Source organism: Clarias gariepinus, chromosome 13 (assembly GCF_024256425.1).
Source record: "Clarias gariepinus isolate MV-2021 ecotype Netherlands chromosome 13, CGAR_prim_01v2, whole genome shotgun sequence".
NCBI classification, from domain to species: domain Eukaryota; kingdom Metazoa; phylum Chordata; class Actinopteri; order Siluriformes; family Clariidae; genus Clarias; species Clarias gariepinus.
This window is the reverse complement of record NC_071112.1, coordinates 24616137-24637933: the sequence shown is the minus strand read 5'-3', so window position 1 is coordinate 24637933 and position 21797 is coordinate 24616137. Positions and strand designations below refer to the sequence as shown.

The following is a 21797-nucleotide window of genomic DNA, read 5'->3' as shown; positions in this document are numbered from 1 at the left end:
TGACATTTAGCCACAGATGATTGTGGCAAGGTTCTCAATCTCATTCTAGATCTTTGTTGCTTTAGTACTTTTGTAAGCCTTTCATGGGATGTAATTCTGTCAGGGCAAGCTGTAAAGGGCATTTTAACCAACCCTGTTTAAGCAGTCCTATTTTTGCTCCTGTTTACCCCGCTAACTTTACAGGGGTATTTAATTATTGAAGGAAGGTTCTATATTCCTCACTCTGGATACTCTAGGAGTGAGAGCGATCAAGACTATCCACTAAAATGTCCTTGTCTGAAGAACATGTAACACAAAGGGTTCTTTTACTGCATAGAATACTCTGACTCCTGTGTCTCTACTGACAGAATTTTTGCATGCCTATCAGACGAAAATGACTTTACATCCTTCTTCTTGTCTGATCTTATAAAATAAAACAAACCCATATACAGTACATATGCAAGACAATGCCCCTTACAGTATATTGCAGCTACAGTATATAGGCTTTGCAAGCAATTGATAGAGTGGGACTGAGGCTCTGTCAACTGTAGGACTGGCTATGTACAAATAAAATTGCTTTGTCCAATATGACCCTGATGTGGACACGGGATGGAGGGAAAACATCTGCAATGTAAGAACAAAGCCTGTGTACCATATTAAACCAGCAAACTGACTTTGTGAGTCAAATTACAGACCTTTCTGTGCACAATGATAAGACAGAATAGCTTGAATTGGCCCTGCCACACATAATAATCTACAATCAGATGGTAAGAAGGGAGCTGGGCACTATCTGGGGAACTATAATTTACATAGTCTTTCCTTATAGTGTATCTTCATACATTTACATGTATGCACACAGAAATGTAATAAACACCAAGGCCTTGTGAAAAGTAAAATATAAATACTGATAGATTTTATTTTTTTCAATACTGTGAAAAAGTCTTGAGGCACTTCTCATTTCTTCATATTTTGCTTCCAAAGATCCAGCATTTCAATATTTTAATGCAATCTTGAGGAATACTGTAGTTCTTCAGGCTTACTGAACGTATGTTTTTGGCTCTCATTTTCGGTCCAGGCATGTCAGAGGAATGTTTTTTTTTTTTTTTTTTTTTGTTAAACCAAAAAGTGAATTATGAATCATTCAAGCATAAAAACATATAACTTAAGGCATGAACCAGTGAGAAACGGGTGCAGATAATGACCAATGATCAGACAAGCACTCCTTGACTGCTTTTAATTTAGAGCAAAAAGCCGATGTCTAGGAAATTTAGTTAAATAATACAATTTATTTATATATAATCCATCTTTTCCCCAAAAATGTATTCTTTAATTGGATATAGTAGGTAACTGCACAGCTGCTTAGGGCTCCTTACAAGGCACAAGACAGGCCCCTTCTCACCCATATTCCACTGGGGAAATAAATAAACCATACTCCACACTTACCTGTAATTTTGGAAGTGCCTGTCCCATCATTGATCCCAGTCGAATTTCCAGATGCTTTTTGGCTGAGGTTCAGGTCTAGACTATTAAAAGTTCTACTGTTTCCATTTTTGTCTATAGCCTCCGTTGGCTGTTTGGTCTGGTCTCCACCTTTTAACCATGACCCAGCTGTTTCAAGGAACCACCGGTCTTGATCACTGTCCTTACACACATCCTCTTCAGGCAGAAGTACAATGCGATGGTTCAGTTGGGGACTGGACAACTTAGATGACAGTGGTGACAGGCTGGGGGACATACTCCGGAGGCTGTTGGACGGACCATAGGACACATTAAAAACCCCAAAAAGGGAAGGAGATATTGGGCTTTTGGTCCTTGGCCTGAGATTAGAAGTTTCATTTTGAGATTCTCTGAGGGGAAATGTCATTGACTCCGAAGATCTATTTCTAACATTGAGTTCCATATTGTTCTCCTGAGCAATGTTCTGGACTTCCAGCTTTTCTTCTCTCAAATGTTGGCAGGTGTTTTGTCCCATTGCAGAGCTACTATCAGCAGTAGGAGGCCCTACTTCAATGACATGAGCAGAATTTTCTTTGCCTGCATGGTTGGAATCAGTTATCTCCATCCTTTTGGCCACCGCTTCAACAGCTATGTCACTTCTGTTTATGTCATCATACAGTGGAGCTACAAGTGTACCTTCATGATTATTCAGCAAATTGTATTTTCCAGCAGAAAGCACTTTTTCACTTGAAGCAATGCTATTTTTATTGGTCATTTGCTCCTGATGAGTTTGGTACAGCTTTGCTTCTGAGTGACTACAGGAAAATGCTCCGCAACTCAGACAGAACTGGTCCTCAAACTCAGTGAACTCAGTGCAGAGGTCTATTTCTGACCCAAACAGACTTGAGTCCTCCATGAAGTCCCAGGCTTCCTGACATGTCTGAAAGGGTTCTTCCATTGGGAGAAGCGGTTCACTGCTGACCCTGGTATAAGCATCTGATGCAGGTGTATGTGGTACATGCATAGAAGCAGAGGTTCCAGGTAACTTTTGTTTTCCACTTGCCTGAATCAAGTCTGCATCCCTTTGATTTTTTAAAAATTCTGAAGCCGTAGTGCTCTGTAATTTCTTTCTCAACTTATTCTGCAAGAATTCATCAGCAACAATCTTCTTGCTACCCAATTTCTTAATTTTTCTAACCCGAGAAGCTGATTTCTTGTGTTCTGGGGATAAAGAAAGTGTATGTTGATGGTTGCTGCTGCTGTCATCTTGAACAAGATGTTTTTTATTTTCTTCAAATTGAGCCTGTAGCTTGCCATCCTGGTTGCCCATTCTGAATCTTGATGCACAGTCACCACACAGAGACAGGAGATCCACAAGCAGCTGGCAGTGTTCCGCAGACAGGCAGTGAAGCCATGCTAAAACCTTCGCTGCTTCATAGGACTGCAAGTCTTCACATGCTGGCTTGTAAGACTGACTTCTTTGTTTCGGTATTGCAAAGTCTTCAGCCTTATGGTCATTCTGATTGGTGTACAGGGACTGGCAGTGATGAGAGGTGCGGCCACGTCGTGTAAAGCCTCTCACTCCCCTAGTGGGTAAGTATGGGCTGATATAAATAAACTCCTCAATTCGTTTGTGCAGACAGAGCACTGTGTGTGTGCCCTCCATTATGGAAGCCATTTAATTAATCACACACTTACTTTAAACAGCCATTCCAAGGCTCTTGGCGTTGGTAGTGAATTGCTTGAGAGGTAAAGTCCCCATGGCAAATGAAAATCTGTTAAAGAAAGACCATTACTGACTATTGAAAAAAGCACATGAATGTGAATTTATCTTCTTAAACCACATGTCTCAGGGTAACAGAAATAAATGTACATAATGCAATATTAAACGTATACACAACTAATTATAAATTAGCAGTTTATGCAATAGACACATCATTAAACAAGTATTATAATTGGTGATATAGTCTATATTTGGAGATTAAACAGATTGTAGTTTCCTGACTCTGGGGAAACTGGATTTTTTTTCTTTCTCTAACACACATACTTTAACTCAGCAAGGCTTATTAATTAACTGGTTAGTTTATTTAGGAGTGTCGCTCATTCGCACACTATGGGCCTAATTTGCATGTCGTTGGACTGTGGGAGGAAACTGGATTACCCCAAGGAATCCTGGAGAAAACCCACCAAGCAAGGATTTAAACCCAGACCCTGGAGGTGCAAGGTAAAAGTGCTAACCATGCTGCTGTTGCACCTACTAAATAAGATCTGATGGTGTTTACATTCAATGTGAACTAGTTAAGTCAGCTTGTATAGTTTATAATGAATACCTTACAGTAAAACTCTCACACAAGATATCATGCACATAAAAAAAAAAAAAATAAATTTTGAGCTATCAGCAATGGAATTGTTTTCAGGTTGTTATGAAAAAATAAATCTTCAGTTGTCCAAATTCCTGTAGTAAGTGTTATGTTGTGTGTCAATGTGATTTGTGGTATTGAGATGCCTTTTTGGAATGCTTTCCATTTTTCCAAAATGTGCATGCAAATAAATGTTATTATTATTATTATTATTTATATAAATAATAATAATAATAATAATGGCAGCACGATGGCTTAGTGGTTAGAACTATTGCCTTCACCTACAGGTTCGATTCCCGGGTTGCGTTGGGTCTGCATGCAAGTTTGCATGTTGTTCCTGGTCTTGTTGAGTTTCCTCTCACGGTCCAAAGACAGACAGATTGGGCTAATTGCTGTTCCCAAATTGCCCGTAGTGTGTATGTGTGAGCCCTGTGATGGATTGTCACCCCTTCCAGGGTGTACCTGGAAGTCTAAGTCTCCTAGGATAGACCCTGGATAAAGGATAAAGCAGTAAAGACCACAAGTGAGTGAGTGAGAGTGTAATGATATTGTTCCAGGGTAGTAACTGTAATCTTTTCTTCCCAGTTGTCCACAGCGCTGTAGTAAGTGTTATTCTGCGTGTTAATGAGGTTTGTGGTATTGGGAGCATTTCCTAATGTGCATGCCAGGTTTAAAAATGTTTCAGAATAACAACAACAACAATCATTATTATTATTATTTTGATAATAATAATAATAATAATAATAATAATAACAACAGCAGCAATACTATTACTACGACTACTACTACTAATAATAATAATAAAAATACTACTACTACTACTAATACTAATAACAACACTAATAATATTAATACTAATACTACTACTAACAATAATAAATTCTGCTTATTTGCACTGTTTATCTATTGATCGTTTGCCATAACGTCGTGTGCTTTCTTTGCCGAGCCACTCGTTACTTCACTAAACCCAAATCCCAGCTCTGAGGAACTGCGGCATGAACTTGTCTCACCAGACCGCGCGTGAGCAGCCCTCGCGCTTCGCGCCGCGTGTGAAACATTACATAACATTGGCATCACTGCATTAACCGCAAGTGTAAAAGTGCGTTATTAAAGTTCGGGCGCGCGCTTACCAGGTTCTCCCGCATGACGGTTATTGTTCCCTCTTCTTCCTCCCTCGCGCTGAACCGAGCCCGCATCCCCCCGGTGCCTGTCAGAGGACGGAGCTCCCTCTCTCTCTCTCTCTCTCTCTCTTTTCCTCCCTCTCTCTCCCTCTCTCTCTCTCTTTCCCTCCCTCTCTCTCTCTCTCTCTCTCTCTTTCCCTCCCTCTCCCTCTCTCACTCTCTCTCGCCCTCTAACCGACTGATCCGCGGGCCAATCAGAGCGCGCATTACCAGCTCCACGAGCGCCACCCCGAGCTGTGTCATAGCTCGTGCGGATGCGGGTTTTCAGGTGCAGAAGAGAGCAGGAACAGGAGGAGGAGGAGGTCCGCTTGCATACAGAGCAGCATCAGGACAAATTAAAGGGGAACAGCAATGCCCTGAACACAACTAATCAGGGACAGGATGGGTAGTGACCATATACAGCAGATCTATAGTATTTATACGTGTGTAAGTCTATTTAAATAATCATACACTGATTTAATATTGAATAGGTCCCCTTTTGCCACCAAAACAGTAATGATCTGTGTGACACCTTGTTATCGGAACCAAAATTAACCCTTTCTTCAATTTAATCTACACTAGCACTCAGAGTACATGGACCAGCCTTTACTCCCATGTGTATCAGTAAGCCTTGCCCACCCATGACCCCGTCACCTGTTCACCAGTTTTCCTTCCTTGGATGCCTTTTGGTATGTCCTTACCACTGCAGACCAGGACCATCCCACGAGAGCTTTTTTTTTAGTTGCTCTGTCCCAGTTGTCTAGCCGTCATAATTTGGCACTTCTCACAATAGCGACAATGTCTTGTGCAACCTGGAAGTAGGTGGGTATATTATTGAATGTTTTGTCCATGAAGTTGAAACAGAAAGAAATATAAAGATTTTGAAACAAAAATAAAGTTTTTTGTTAAATATAAAGTTGGTGTACTGTATGTTATATACAAGGATACACATGTGTCTTTTAATAAATCTATACAAAATTACACTATACGTAACTGTTAGTTAGTTGTTACGATGTGCACACTAATAGGTATTCCATCCATCCATCTAGGACCCTCTTTAGTCCAACTAGGGAATAAAGGCTGATGGTAAATATCATTGTATTTGTTTTCATTTTACAAATAATCTACATGTCTTTGGACTGTGGGAGGAAACAGGAGTACCTGGAAGAAATCTACCAAGTGCAGAAAGAAACATGCAAACTCCATGCACACAGATCCCGAGGCGGGAATTAAACCCAGACCTTAGAGATGCAAGGTAACAATGCTAACCACTATGAGTATTGTTAACATAATATAAATAGCGACAAAATTAGCTCCCTGAAGATCACATACCTGGGAACTGACTGTACAGTAACCCAGTAGGCAGTTCTATGTGCATGAATGCACGAACATCTTATTAAGCTCCCAGAGTGAACAACTGGGTTGCACAGCAGTCAGGCTTCGTTCTCTGAGTCTGTATTTACTGTATGGGTAAATATAGCCTATTAACAAGCGTTGATAATGAATGCTTCTTGTTTTATACACACAAAGAACTACAAAGCCTGCAAACTGTAGGTGTAGAATGAGGTTAGTTGCTTTAAATCTTTGCTTTTTTTTTTACTTACATAACCAACACACTTGTTTCTTTTACATCGTAGGTTCTTAGTTTTGTCCAGACCACAGATTTCTGATTTGAATTGTAGTTCCAAAACATATTTAAGCAAGGTAGCTAGTAATGTACATGTATACATAGTTAATATTGTACAAGGTGAATAGTACGAATGAATGGAGAAAAAACTCCCTGAGATGGCAACAGAAAGAAACCTTGAGAGGAACCAGATTCAACAAGAAACCCATCCTCATTTGGGTAATAACAGATAGTAAGAGAGATTAATCTGCAGTCATATTGTGTGTTGGGAGGCTGGAAATGCAGCATAACAAGATGATGCATTTATGTTAATATTGAGCAAATTAAATCACAATTCATCAAAAAACAGCCTTCTGCATCAGTCCAAGATCATTTTCATGGTCAAGTGGAACCATTGCCAATCACTACATGCATTCCAAGCAAACCACGTGTGCCTCCATGTGACGAGATCTCCAATCAGAACTGCCAGAATGGTGACTTGCACTCTCCCACAATGTACACCTTTTTAAACCATTATTAGATAAAAGACAAACCACCAATATCTTCTCTTTGTTTTTTACTCAAGCTCTTTGTGCAATCCTACTTTTCCGTGTTTCTGCACTTCGATTTTCTGCTGCTGTTGATGGTCCCATATTGAAAGGATTTAAAGATTTGCATTTCCCCAAAACAGTTTATGTCACCTTTGTGTCACTGGATAATCTCATATCAATAATGTACAACTGCTGGTCTAAACATTTAAAACTCTCCTGTGCTCATCCCAGGACATACTGTACAGGACTGTTCATACTAAACATCATTTCAACACAATAAATGTTTGTGGATTAATAATCATGAATCTACTATCATTGAGTATGGGTCTTCTCAAAGTCTTTTCCTTTTTTCGTGTTGATCACTTTCAACTCTGGAACTCAAGTCACAGAGATCACTGTAAAGATGCTCTTATCAAAGTCTATTGTTAAAAGTGCTATACAAACATATTTTTTATTTCATTTATTTAAACCACATTGAAAATGTCTGTCGTTAGTATTGCTAATATACCTCATGTAGCAGATTATCCTCCCAACAAAGCGTTATGTAAAGAAACCGTTTCACTTCTAAAAAAAAAAAATCTAAAAAAATTGCCATACAAGATAATTCCATAGTTACTAAATATACAAATACTTTTCAGACAAAGATAATTTAAGAATATCTGTTTTATGTTCATTTTTCTAGCTTTTGCATAAGGAGTTGTGCTTAATACAGTTATTTTAGACAGAAGAAAACTGATGAATAGCAACAATAAAAAAAATTGTTGGTTGAAACCAAATTGAAACAAGAGATAAGGCAGATTTTATAGCTTTTAACTACAAACCAAACCACTGGTTTAGTGGTAAGCACTGTCGCCTTGCACCTCCAGGGTCCAGGTTCAATTCCCCACCAGGCTCGATTCCTGTCTCTGTGTGTGTGGATTTTGCATGTTCTCCCCGTGCTTGGTGGGGTTCCTCCAGGTACTTCGGTTTTCTCCCACATTCCAAAGACATATAGGTAAGGTTAATTGACGTTCCCAAATTGCCCGTAATGTGTGTACGTATGCGTGTGTGCCCTGCGATGGATTGGCACCCTGTCCAGGGTGTACCCTGCCTCGTGCCCTAAGCTAAGGGATAGGCTCCAGGTCCCCGCGACCCTGAATACAGGATAAAGATAGAAAATGAGTGAGTGAGTGAGTTTTTGTTCATCTGAAATAACATTGTTGAATGTTTGGTATTACCATAATTTCCTTGATCATGTATGTATTCTAATTTCATTTGTTTATGTTTTTTTATGTCAATGTGGGAGAAGACGTTTAATGTGATGTGTCTTGATCCCAAACAAACAGGTCAGGCGTGTTACAGAAATGTGGTTAATCCAATAAAATGTATAACTAAGTGTCATATCACGCCACTAGAGGACAGCAGAAGATCAGGGGTCTTCAAAAAGCGGCACATGCTCAGATGTGCTGAGCTCTCATACAGTGGAGTGGAAAAAATGTTCCCTGGAGAGATATGATTGCTTTCAACACAAAAAGCATTTCATTGTAAACTCTATAATGTGTTACATTGATCCTTAAGAGCACTTTTACCTAGATACAGTGTACTGGACGGTTCCATAAACTTTTTTTAACATCATCCATTGTCCAGCCAAAAAAAAAAAAAAAGAGTGTGTGAAAGAAACAAGAAAGAAGTCTAGTTGACATGACATGAGATAACCTCACCTGAATGACTGAGAATCTTCACAGATATACAGTATGTGTAAAAGAGTGGTTCTGGGAGCATGAGGAATTATTTTTTACAGAGCTAGAGACGGTTGAATGTACAACTTTTTTTTGGCCAGGCAGTGTACATGTTCCTTTTTTGGTCAAATCTTATAAAACTCTTGGTCAAAAATCTTCAATATTAATTTCACTTTTTCATGATCAGACTTAAAGTGAATCTTGGAGCAACACTTGGTATAAAGCAGGAATACAGTACATCCTGCCTGGCTCACCAGTCCATCCTAGGGACCCGCAAATACTGTAGTATGCTCACATTCATAAAATTAGTTAATCCACCTACTGTTGATTATACCAACAATCTATGCATGCATTTCACCTGAAAGTAGGAATCATTCATTTATTACATTTATCATTCATTTACCCTTCTGAGTAAAATGATTCTGAAGCAAATCACTTTGCTGATGAATTACTGTAGTGAAACTGTTGCAATTTTATTGTGCCATTATTAAATATTACTTGTTGAATGATCAAACATAACAAAATGTGGAAAATTTAAAAGGGTCTAAAAGTTTTAATACAGTATATCACTCAACAGAATTGTGCAAAAAAGTAGATTTAAGACTTCTTTTAACTTTTAGATTTTATAGACAATTTATCATCACAAATCACCAACTGATATGTTAAGAGAACTAATTAAATCCCTCTCTAAGCCCTGAATAAGGCAATACTTAGTTTGTGGAACAAGGAATTCTGCACCCTATATATTGCACTTAACAGTATTTCTACAAATATCAGCTGTATTTAGGATATTTACACACACACACACACACACACACACGTAAAGGGGGAAACAGAATACTGCTTTTACTTTAAAGTTAAAAATTTAAGCAAACATAATGAACACGTTAAGATATTTTAAACATTTAGGTCAGCTACCTTTCAAGGAGAGCAGGGAATAATGACCTTAAAGACGACACAACACCCAAATGTCATGGAGTGCAAAACGGCACGAGTACGTCTGCTACGTGTTGCCAGATTGGTAAATTATGTCCATGTATTTATTTAGTTAGTTATTTTAAATGGAACTGTTTAAGGGTGACCTTTTTTTTTTTTTTTACTTAATTGTCCGTTGTTTTGAAACACAAATATTATGTTAGTTATTTTTGATAATATATATATTTTTTAATTCTGACCTTTTCTTTAAAAAAAAAATATATATATATATATATATATATATATATATATATAATTTTTTTTTTTTCAAATATATTACATTGCCAAATTAAAATGGCCAGTGTAATAGACTAATCATTTCATAAATTTCAAGAAAACTTTGGGATATAAAAGGTATATGCAGGTATTGTCTAGTATTGTCCAATATTTTATGGGGCAGTGTAACTGAAAACTGGTCGTACCTGAGGAAGAGATTGCATCAAGATGCCCTATGTGAAGAAGGCAGGCTGGCTAAAGCAGTTTGATGCTCTGCCCAATGTTCTGCTGGGAAACCTTGCATCCTGGCATTCAATTTTATTTGACATGTACTACTTACCTAAACTTTGCAAACCTTGTATATCCCTTCATGGCAATTGTAATCCCTACTGGGGGTGGCCTTTTTTAGCAGGAGTCCTGCCACACTGCAAAAAAGTTGACAAAGACTCCAAGGTATTGATTTGGCTGTGAAATTCCCTAGATTTTAATCTGATTGAGCATGTATCAGATGCGGTAGACAAACCAATTCGTGCAGGACCCGCCTTGTAACAGGCCATAACGGATCAGCTACTGTTGTGTTGGTGCTAGATACCACAGCAGTGTTCCCAGGTCTTGATGAGTCCATGCCTGTACAATAGATGTAACTACATTGTCTGGCCAAAAATGGAAAAAACAAACAACAATAACAATAAAGAAAGAAAGAAAAAAATGTAAAAATTCTCCAATGTTTTGTTTGACCACAGTTAACTTTAATTATAGTGCAATTTTGTGGTCAACTCATATTTAAAAATGATTCCTCTGGCTCCCAAAACCACTTATTTACATTTTAAGTCCTGAAATTTCCATGCCATTGGAGAAGAAAAAAGAGATTATGGGGTAATTCAATAAATTCAGGTAGCTGACTTAATTTTATTGCGGTGTATAGATCAGTGTCATTGCATCCATTAATTTATTCTAAAAGTGTATTTATTTACTGGCAAATCATTTTAAAATGATTAAATACACCTTGACAGCATTTTACAACTGACACATGCCATCAAGAAGTGGGCGGGATTTGACCTTTTGACTCGAATCCCACCCACTTCTGGATGGCAAAAAGGTGAATGCCAGTGCCAAAACTAACATACAAAACCAATTACGATAGTACCTCTTGCAAGAAAACATATGTGATTACATTATGGCATTTTAAACAACACTTTTTGTGAATTGCCTTTGAACCGTCAGTATTGTGTTTTTTTTTTTGGCTAATGCACCACTGGTGCGCTACTTGGTGTGTGAAACAACTGATTCAACACCCTACATATTGCACTTTCGGTCTATTTTTATGCTATTTAGGATTCAACCCTGGAACCATTACCTATTATTTAGAATGCTTGAAATGTAGTAAACATTACCTGCACATAATTTTATGAAGCATATTCCATAACATCATCTGAATTGCAACGGAGGCACCCAACACTATCACTAGTAGACGCCTGTCTTTGGACTATGGGGAAAAAAAACAGGACTACTTGGAGGAAACCCACCAAGCACAGGGAGAACATGCAAACTTCATGGAGGAATGAGGATTCAGTGCTTACCACTAAGCCATGCAAAGCCATGAACATTCAAACTCCATGCACACAGACCCAAGGCGATAACTGAACCTGAATCCTGGGGGTGGAGACACTGCTAACCACTAAGCCTCCTTGCTGCATCTTTTGTGAAGTGGAAGGCAAAAGATAAATGGTTTTAACATTTTTTTTTAATAAATAAATATCAGAAAAGTATGGCGTGTATTTGTACTCAGTCCCCCAGAGTCGAAACCAACCTTTTGTTGCAATTACAGCTGCAAGCCTTTTGGGGGTATGTCTCTACCAGCTTTGCACATTTAAAAAGTGACACTTTTGTCCATTCTTCTTTGCCAAATAGCTCAAGCTCAGTCAGATTTGACGGAGAGCATCTGTGAACTTCCCACAGATTCTCAATTGCATTTAGGTCTTGAATGGGCTATTCCAACATATAAATATGCTTCGATCTAAACCATTCCATTGTAGCTCTGCCATTTGCTGTGCCTCCCATATGGCTTGTCACAAACTGCAAACGGAACTTTTTATGCATAAAGACCAGATTTGTGGAGTGCAATACTAACAGTTAGCCTGTGGACAGATTCTCCTATCTGAGCTGTGGATTTCTGGAGCTCCTTTAGAGTTACCATGGGCCTCTTGGCTGCTTCTGTGATTAATTATCATTCTCAATTTAGGTGGATTTAACAGGGCTGCATGAGATATTCAGAGCTATGAATATATATATATTACAACTTAAACCGGCTTTAACCCTTAAAATATAGCTGACCTGTCTGGTGTGTTCCTTGGCACCAGATGCTGTTTGTTCACTAATGTTCTCTAACAAACATCTGAGGGCTTTACAGAAGATTAAATTTTAAGATACTGAGATTAAATTGCACATAGGTGGACTCTATTTCCTAATGGGTTTGGGGTATCTTGAGTTAATATACACGTTTCAGTTTTTTTTTCTTCACCTTCAGAATGATTTCTGAAACCACTTTATGTTGGTCTATCACACAAATCCCAATAAAATACATTTACATTTGTGGATGTAACGTGGCAAAATGTGGAAAAGTTTAAGGGATTCATATGAATAATGGTTTAGAATTTCATAACGAATTGCTAACACTCACATAGCAAAATTGACTCTAGTAATGTAATTATAATTAATATAACAATAACTATAAATTAACAAAAATGTTTTGGTGAAAAGAAGTATTTCTTTTTTTTCAGATTTAAAAACTAATTTCCTGATATCTGTTTTTTATATATGTTTAAGGTCTTGAATGGTTTACTTTTCCTTTAAAGGTATTTGAGCAACTGTTGAATTGGAGGTTTGTGACCCAATCTGGCAACCCTGCTCCGGTGCGCCTCGGTACCCAGTGGAGCGACGGTGCGCGCGCACACGCGCTCTTTGCGCTACTGCGAGCGGAGCTTTGTGCAGACGGGCTGCGGTGGAGCGGCTGTGGCCCTGCATGGCTGTGGATTAGCTGCGTGCGTGTGCGCGTGTGTGTGCGTGAGGAGGCGAGAAGAGAGCGAGCAGCCATGGCTGACGGCGGAGAAGCGGAAGATGAGATCCAGTTCTTACGAACGGTGAGCGAGATCCTGTTTGATGCTTTATTGCGATGCGCTACAAGCGGCACCGGGGCACACACTTGTACATGAACGTGTGATAATAGACAGTAAGGGTGATGGGTGATCGTGGTGATCTTGGTGATGCGGTACCTCAGTTGGTAGCAAGAGAGAGAAAAAACGCCATCACCGCGTACACACATCCACACTGATTTATTGTGATTAAGCTCTGATTTAATATGATAAAGGTAGGTCTGCTACCATGCATGCAGCATCGTTCCACACTTGGAGAGGATGCAAGAAGCGCACAAGATGAGACGAAATTATTATTATTATAATTGCACCACTTTGTATGGCTTACATGCATTCACATAAGACTATGTGTAGTATATACTATATATATTAAAGGGTTCTCAATTTTTCCCCCCTCATTGACATACCCCATCGTGTAAAACCTTCATTATGCTTTTTTCAGTCTGAATGCACTCAACTGAGAGGATGAAGTGTGGCATCTGCTAAAAAAAAGTAGCTGCAAAAGAAAAAAAGATGCATACTTTTGTTTATTTTACTAAATGATGCAGGAATAGAAAACAGAAAGGAATTGGTCTAAAAGCTTGAACACTTGTTGACTTGCAGGAAGGAGGACAAACTGCTGGCAATTTTGGACATTACACATTTCCCATAATAACAACAAATAAATGCAATTCTGCAGTTTCTCTGTTCAATCAACCTTTTTTGTTATTTACCTTAATCTATTCTCTTCTTAGTGCAGAAAGGATATTAAAACACAAAAAATCTTGTTAGGAAATATATGCCAACTTGTCATGGTAATATTAATCAATTTACCCTAAAAGACCACTCATTTGTGCCCTGATTCTTCTTTTTATATTTATTTATTTTTGGATATCTTTTAATTTTTTTTCACCGACACATAAATCTGACATTGACAATGTGTACCAGACTCTGTCCATTTCCTTTATCAAAGGTCGTAGCTCCCCAGCTCAGCATAGCAATTCATACGACAGGTGAAAAAAAAAATCTCTCTCCTGTGGTAACCATAGTGATGGCAATGTGATATACACCTAGTCCTTCTCCTCGGGTTGTGCCGGCATTTAAAATGCACAGACAACATAAATAAAGTGATCACTTGCATGTAAAATGCATTCAAAGCACATTGATTGTAAAATACTATGATTTTAAATATATATATATATATATATATATATATATATATATTTGGTTGTAAATATAGTGCAAAATGCATAAATCATGAACATTAATACTGGGAGGAATGGGAAAGTAAAGGATGCTGTAGGAATGTCAGAACATAAGTGATAAAAGATGATCAGATTGGAGAATTTAATGTATATATTGATGCTGGGTGAGGTTAAAAAAAATTGTACAGCAACCAGCCACTGGTAGGCATCTGAGAAATCAACTGCACTCTTTAACCTTAAAATTAAACTGTCCAGCTTATACTGTGCATTGTAATATTAATGTGATTTTAGACTAATCAATTGCCTTTGGTGACTCAGACAATTTTTTACTATTTGCACTAGTGGAGCTCAATTTGGCAATAAAAGAAGCCTTATACGCAATTCAATCCTTTAATGCAATTCAGATTTCCTTGTGCAATTTGACTCAGGCCAAAAACCAATATTAAGTGCCACATACTGTGTATGATAAAAGTATGTCACTCAGTCTTGGACAATGTAAATACAGTCAGATATCTCATTACTGATGTATTCCGGGTACACCATGGTCTCACATCTTCAGGGATGATGGGCGTGTCCTGTCGTGGGTCTGTGTGCATGGAGTTTGCATGTTCTCCCTGTGCATGATGGGTTACTATCTGGTACTTTGGTTTCCTCCTACAGTTCAAAGACATGCAGATTAAACTAATAGTTGTTTCCAAAATTGCCCATATTGTGTGAGTATGTGTGTGTTTGTGTGCCCTTTGATGGATTGGCAACTTGTCCAGGATGTGCCCCAGCAACCCTGCATATTGAGAATGAGGTAAGAAGTGAGAGTAAGAATTTTAAAGGGTGTTTTTGTTCATTTTGACAGTATTATATGTAAGCAATAAGGAGTTGCAGTGACACTGAAAAATGTTTCATGCTGACAAAACTTCATTTTTACACATCATTCAAAATCAAAGATTTGATGTCACACTTACGATGCTTTCATTCATTCTGTCATATGGCTGTCTAGCCCAGGACAAGTGAGTATATTGTGCAATATATTTGTACACATGACTTAAATTAGTATGATGTGGCCACATACAGGCTACATGGCAACACCACATACAGTACATTCTAAATAGTACAGTAGACTATACTAAGTAATTCTTTCTAAAGTATATGAATACAAGTATGAACACAAACTCTACATCCTGGCTAAATGTGTAATTTCTGCTGGAAAGCATCAGATAAATCTCTTAATCGCTAATGTTAAAATTCCTCATAACCTACATTGTATAATTTATTATTTTCATTTTTCTGACTGTTTTCTTAGCCCCTTATACTCATGGCTGCACTGTAGATATCTCTAGGGACAGCAACGAGAACACGGTTGCAAGCAGTTCATTTACAGCAGCTTAGGGTTTCATGATATTACATAATTCATCAGTGTATACATGCTTCGACTGGAGTAGCAACAGGGTATAGAACACTAATTTAAAGATAACTTTAGAATAAAATCACCACTGGGGAAGGACTGATCCTAATGTTTGGATTTGAAATACAAATTTGCTATCAATCCTCTGAGTATTGCTTGCAGGAGAGTGATGCAAGTTGCAAAGCTGAAAATGTAATTTTCTAGTGGTACTATCACTACTTTAAAAGAAAAAAAATTAAGCAGGATATATCTACAGAGTAGTGGTGTAAACACTATGGTCATGTGTAAAAGTTAGTACCCCCTATTTTAATTCTATGTGTTTTTGTGCAAAAACATAATAAGAATAACCAAACAGCACTTTAGCAAAAACACCTCATGCCCTCTGTCAAGCATCACAGTGGAAGGGGAATGATTTTGCAGCCACAGGACTTGCGCAGGAGATGTTGCAGTCGTTTAGTTGTCCATGAATTCCTCTGTATCTCAAAGAGTTCTAGAGGCAAATGTGAGGCCATCTGCCTGACAGCTAAGTTTGGTTGAAATTGGTCATTCCAAAAGAACAGTGATGTACAAAAAATCTACACCAGAATGGCTGAAAAATTTAAGAATCAAGGTTTTGGAATGGCTTAATCAAACTCCAGACCTTATTTCCATTGAAATGCTATGGTGGGAACATTAGGAAAGCAAATGGCCAAAACCTCAATGAAATAAAGCAATGTTGAAAAGAAGAATGGGCCAAAATTTCTTCACAACCAATATAAGAGACTGATAAAGTCATACGGGAAACGATTACTTTAAGTAACTGCTGCTAAATGCTAATTACAATACTAAGTATCCCCATATTGAATCATGGGGGTACTTAGTATTGCAAACATGTTTTTCTGTCTTTTTTTTTTCTTTTTGGCTTCATTTTTGTTAAGGCTATATTTGCTTTAAACTAAGACCTACTATAATCAGATGATTTTTACTATGTTTTTACTCAAAACTCAGAATAAAAAGTGGGGGGCACTAACTTTTACACATAATTGTACTTTGTTACCTTTTCCACACCTGGATCTTCTAATTATTTATTCTACTTTGTGCTATTTCTTGTCAGTTGGGTAAGCATGATTAATGTGAGAATAATTAAGCAATATCATACGAGAGGTCAAATTACCCATAGCAAAGAAACTCCAAGATGAGATCTCATGTTAATCTCTTCTTTGTCTCCTAGACAGAAATGAGCCGTTTTTAAGGCTTTAATGAGATTTATGCGTTTTCTGCATCTTCTTAAAGGTGTCTCAAATGTGGCTCACTACCTTTAAATTTCAGAGATAGTTTACATTTGTCTTGTGTGCAACTCACATATGCAGAAATGAGCCGTCTTTGAGACTTAAATGAGATTTTAGCTGATTTCTCAATCTTCTCAAATGTGTCTCAAATATGGCTCATTACCTCTAAATCTCAGAGATAGTTCATATTTATCTTGTGTGCGAAATATTTTTGTTTCCCCAACGCAGTGTTTTCAACACGTAAAGTATACAGTAATTGTAAACTGTGCATTTGGGTTTTCTGATATGGTCTGATATGATCTTTTTTTTTTTTTTTTTTTTGCTTAGTCATGTCTTTACAGTTAGTTAAAATTAAATAAAATTGTGTTCTTTATGTTGAAGAATATATTCTGCTGAAAAAATGTCACTCTATATTGCACAATCCTGACTCATATAAAGTATATTAATTAAAACATAATGCAAAGAATGGCTATAAATGCTTTGGCTTTTAAAGGCTGGGGTTCTTTGACAAACAATGCCATCTACACTAAAGAATGTTTAGTAATTTTTAATATACTTCATCTTACTCTTCTCATACGGCTAGATGGAGGGGAGGGTTAGTAGGTTGGATCTCTGAAATGAAGATATGTAGATATGTAGGTTGGTAACAACTAAAGTCAGTTAAAAATTGCTTTGTAATAAATATATGTTTATTTTGAAATGTAGCTTACCAATAAGTACCTAAAATACAATATACAGAATTTTTTTTTTTATCGAGAAGTGAAGCAAGATAATGTTTGTGTTCAGTGATTTCTGTATACACTTACCATTTAAGACCAAACCTATTTTTGATTATACATTTATGACCGAATGTTCAACATTTTTTATGGCCACCCCAATAAAGCCTACAGTAAATATAGATTCTAACAAAGACATACTTCTCCACAACTTCTCCCACACATGCTCTAAGCCTGCAGATGTTTAATAAGGAAGTGTGGGAAGTTCAAATCATTTTAGTGACTCTGTTCTTTAAATCTCGTTGAACATTTATGAACGACCCATCACTAGTGTGTTACAGAAATGATATCGCCAGGCCTCGAAGTCAAGTAAAAAAAAAAAACACTTTATCCATTATTCATCCAGACCTTAAGGTGCCTCTTCTTCAATCAGAATACTCAGACAGAACTAACTGTAATCTTAAATATACGCTAAATACTCTGATCTAAAGACAGATACAAGCGCATTTGTTAAATGACAATTGTTAAAAGCGCTATACAAATAGAATTGAATTGAATTTGTTCTTTCTCTAGCTGTTTGTCAGAGTAACTATCCGAGTAATGGGAAAATCAATTGATTAAAATTGTTTGATGACTGGGCTATAGTCCAGATAAGTGTATTGCATATCTTAAAATCCAATAACAGCTTTAATGTGGTTAAGATGTCACTTTGTGGTGTTTACATGACTATGTAGATAAACTCATAAGTGCCAAATGAAAGATTTAGACTGCAGATGAATAAAATAGAGCATTATTATGCATGTAAATGCACTCCTTGAAATGCATCAGGCAATCTGCTCTTTATTTCTTTTTTAAATGTCAGCAACACAGGTACTGTAGGTGTGTGTGTATTCAAAGCCTCAAGACACAGAACTGTAGAACAGAACTGCTTACACACAGCTGGCTGTTGTCTCCTGCAGTGTGATAATCTAGTAGCTCTGAGATTTGTGGACCAGAGGGCTCACCTCTGGAAAGCACTGTAAAAGGCTATAGTCTTAGCTCCAGTCAACGTATTTCTGAATATTAACCATGGTTGCTGTATGTGCAATTAAACTGCCTGGCCAAAAAAAATGTGGTAACAAGATTTCAATTAACTTTATTTTGGATTATAGCACACAGAACCACAGTCTAAGTACTGGAATATGCCTGCTCCATCAGGGATGAAAAACTCCATAGATTTAATTCAGTTTATTCAGGTCGTCAGCTGACTTTAATTTATTGCCACATAACTTTGCTGAGCCCAGACCTGACCAACTGAAACTCAAGATCATAAACACTGCCTCCAGAGGCTTGTACGGTAGTCACTATGCATGATGGGTGCATCGCGTCATGCTTTATGCTTCTTACACTGACGCATCCATCACTCTGGAATAGGGTATTTCTTTTTAAAGAAATTTAACCTTTTGACCTTTTTGACCTTTTTAAATTCCTACAAAAGCCTATCTTTATCTTCCCTATCAAATTGAAGCTTGATTTCTGATTAGTCTCACTAACGTGTTTTCTTAAGGCCACACAACTGTTAAGTGCCAGTCCTGCGTGTTCTCATTACAGTGTGTGCATACGGAAATGTTTTTTCCTTTCTCTAGTTAACATACTGTACAGTAGCTATGGTTTTTACTGTTGTTTTGTTTACCATGCAACATCACCAAGTGTTTCAGTGATCTCTATTCATTATTTTTTTTTCCCACAGAGTTGACGGTTTAGCACTATTCTTCCAGGTTCAAGTGTTCTGAACCCAGTTCCAGTAACCTCCTATGTAAATCTCCTTAGTTGTTTTCTTTGCTTGATGCAGCCCAATTTGAACCTCCTGAAATGGTGGTAGTATAACCGACCCGGATATAGTCTCCCTCGTCTCTAACTTATTTCTTCTATGAATTTTCTTTTCTTCGAACGTCCTTTTTTGAATTTACGAAGTGATCACAATGTCTTCACATTCGCATCGCTAATCGCAATTGCATTCAAAGAGGATTGTTTCTTTTACATCGACCTTATCAGATTTCACACTCACTGTTTATTTTTTTTAAATGAGCACGCCTCGGCACTAAACCAGGGCCTGTATTTACTGAGCATCTTAGAATCTCTTTTAGAAATCGCGCTGAATGTTAATTTAAGATTAAAAATACTCCAACTGTACCTCAGAGTAGGATGTATAGTTGTTTTTGAAAATTCCTACTTTTCTCCTAGGAAAATGTGTGATGTCATTGTTTATGAAACCAGGAGCTGCAGAGTAGGCTCCAAATTATAGTGAAGTGTTGTGATTTTGACAGTTTTTGGTAGTTTTAACTGCAGGAATTCAAAATGTTGAAATCAGCACAAATTATTTAAAAGCTTAATGCACATAGACATGTGTTGACTATAGGTTTGACAGGATGATGTTATCTTGATCAGATACTGTAATCACAATTGTATCGAGCCCCTATAAGAGTTGTGTAAGACTGTCATAATCTAAACTGTCGAGAAGATGACATCTTTTGCTCCTCTATGAGGTGGTTAAATGTAAAAAAAAGTCATTAAACATTACTGAAGATTAAAAGAGTGAGTGGACAGTAATTTGTGAAACCATCATAGCCAACTGGTAGTTTCTCACACATACCTGTGAGGAGTGTGCAAAAGAGTGAATGCTGACATTTTAGCTTATAACAGAATCTCAAATATATACCAGTCAAAAGTTTCCAAAATATGCAGCAATAATCTTCTTTGAACAGTTGATATTGAGTCGTGTCTGCTATTTGTGCTCTTTAAAGCCATCATAACAGCTCTAATCTGAGGTTAATTGGTGATTTTGAGGCTGGCAACTCTAAATAAACTCTACAGCAGAGGTAAGTTTAGATCTTACTGTCTTGGAGTGGTCTTCATAAGAGGCAGTTCCATATTGGTGCTTGATGAAGGGTTTTGAAGTTGTTTGTTGGTACTTAATTACCTAATGCCATATGTGTTATTTGATAGCTTTGAAATAACCCAGTATTTTGACTTATAGTGAGGTCAATAAGTATTTGATCACCCTGTGATTTTGCAAGTTTTCTTACTTAGAAATCATGGAGGGGTCTACAATTTTTAGCATAGGTGCATTTCCACTCTGAGAGACGGTGATTTTTTTTTATTTATTACTGTCAATTAGCATTTGATAATTTGCTTATCAGCCAGATTTCTGACCCACAAAGACCTGGGGCCTCATGTATAAAACTTTGCGTAGATTTCATCCTTAAAATGTGCGTACGCACATAAGGCAGAATTTGCGTACGCACAAAAGTTTTTAGATTTATAAAACCGTACGTACGCCAGAACCTGCGCAAGGTTCGCTTTATAAATCACAATTATCTGAATATTGTGTGCAGGTGCACGTGCTTATAGCTTACCCCAATCTCCTCCTGAAATAACCATATTTGGAGGTTAAGACCGCCTATTTTGAATATGTATGATCTCCCTGCATATTAATACGACCGATAATTGTCATTGATCTGTTGGCTAAAAATGGAAAAACAGAAACGAAAAGCAAAAAAAAAAAGAAACTTCACCGACTACGAGATGGAGGTACTGCCGTCTGAGGTGGAGGGCCGAAAAAAAGTTTTATTTGGTGGGCTCTCTGCGGGCATTTCAAATAAAAGAAAGATGGTAGAATGGGAGCAAGTATAACAGATAAATTCTGCTTTTTTATTGTGGATAATTTAAATCAACCAATTCAAATTCCGCGGAAGTGGAAAGTCCTAAAATATCCAAGTGACAAATCTAGCAATAGATGCAGCTGTCCTTAAGATACGTTTATTAAAACAGTCGATTTTCCTGTTTATTCATATGCAAATAAAAATTAACTTAAAAAGACAACACCACTTGTACTTGAACACACAGCGCGGTTTCTCCGCGAGGGTCTTTCCAATACTGGCCGTAATTCAGAACACAATTCCAAGAGAATGGCTCTTGGAAATCGAAATCGGCTCATGAGCCAATCATCATCATGAGCAAGGAAATCCTCACGGTCTCTGAAAACACGCTCCCTCCGTAGAGCGTCATTAGCAAGGTCTTCTAACAGCGCTAGAGCA

General features: G+C 37.5%; 2 protein-coding genes across 2 annotated transcripts in view; one reads left to right on the top strand and one right to left on the bottom strand.

The window, feature by feature from the left end:
* The window catches only part of LOC128535978 (formin-1-like), an 88624-nt gene extending 83645 nt beyond the window's left edge, over positions 1 to 4979 (bottom strand). The window contains exons 1-2 of the mRNA XM_053510108.1: positions 4907 to 4979; positions 1423 to 3191 (exon numbers count right to left, since the gene is read on the bottom strand). Coding sequence (XP_053366083.1) covers positions 1423 to 3094 — 1672 coding nt within the window. The 5' untranslated portion in view covers positions 3095 to 3191; positions 4907 to 4979. The remainder of the gene's footprint in view (positions 1 to 1422; positions 3192 to 4906) is intronic.
* Positions 4980 to 5211: 232 nt separating this feature from the next.
* Positions 5212 to 21797, top strand: part of LOC128535777 (ryanodine receptor 3) — a 196135-nt gene continuing 179549 nt past the window's right edge. The window contains 3 exon segments of the mRNA XM_053509826.1: positions 5212 to 5342; positions 12933 to 13063; positions 13066 to 13142. Of these exon segments, the coding sequence (XP_053365801.1) occupies positions 5212 to 5342; positions 12933 to 13063; positions 13066 to 13142 (339 nt within the window).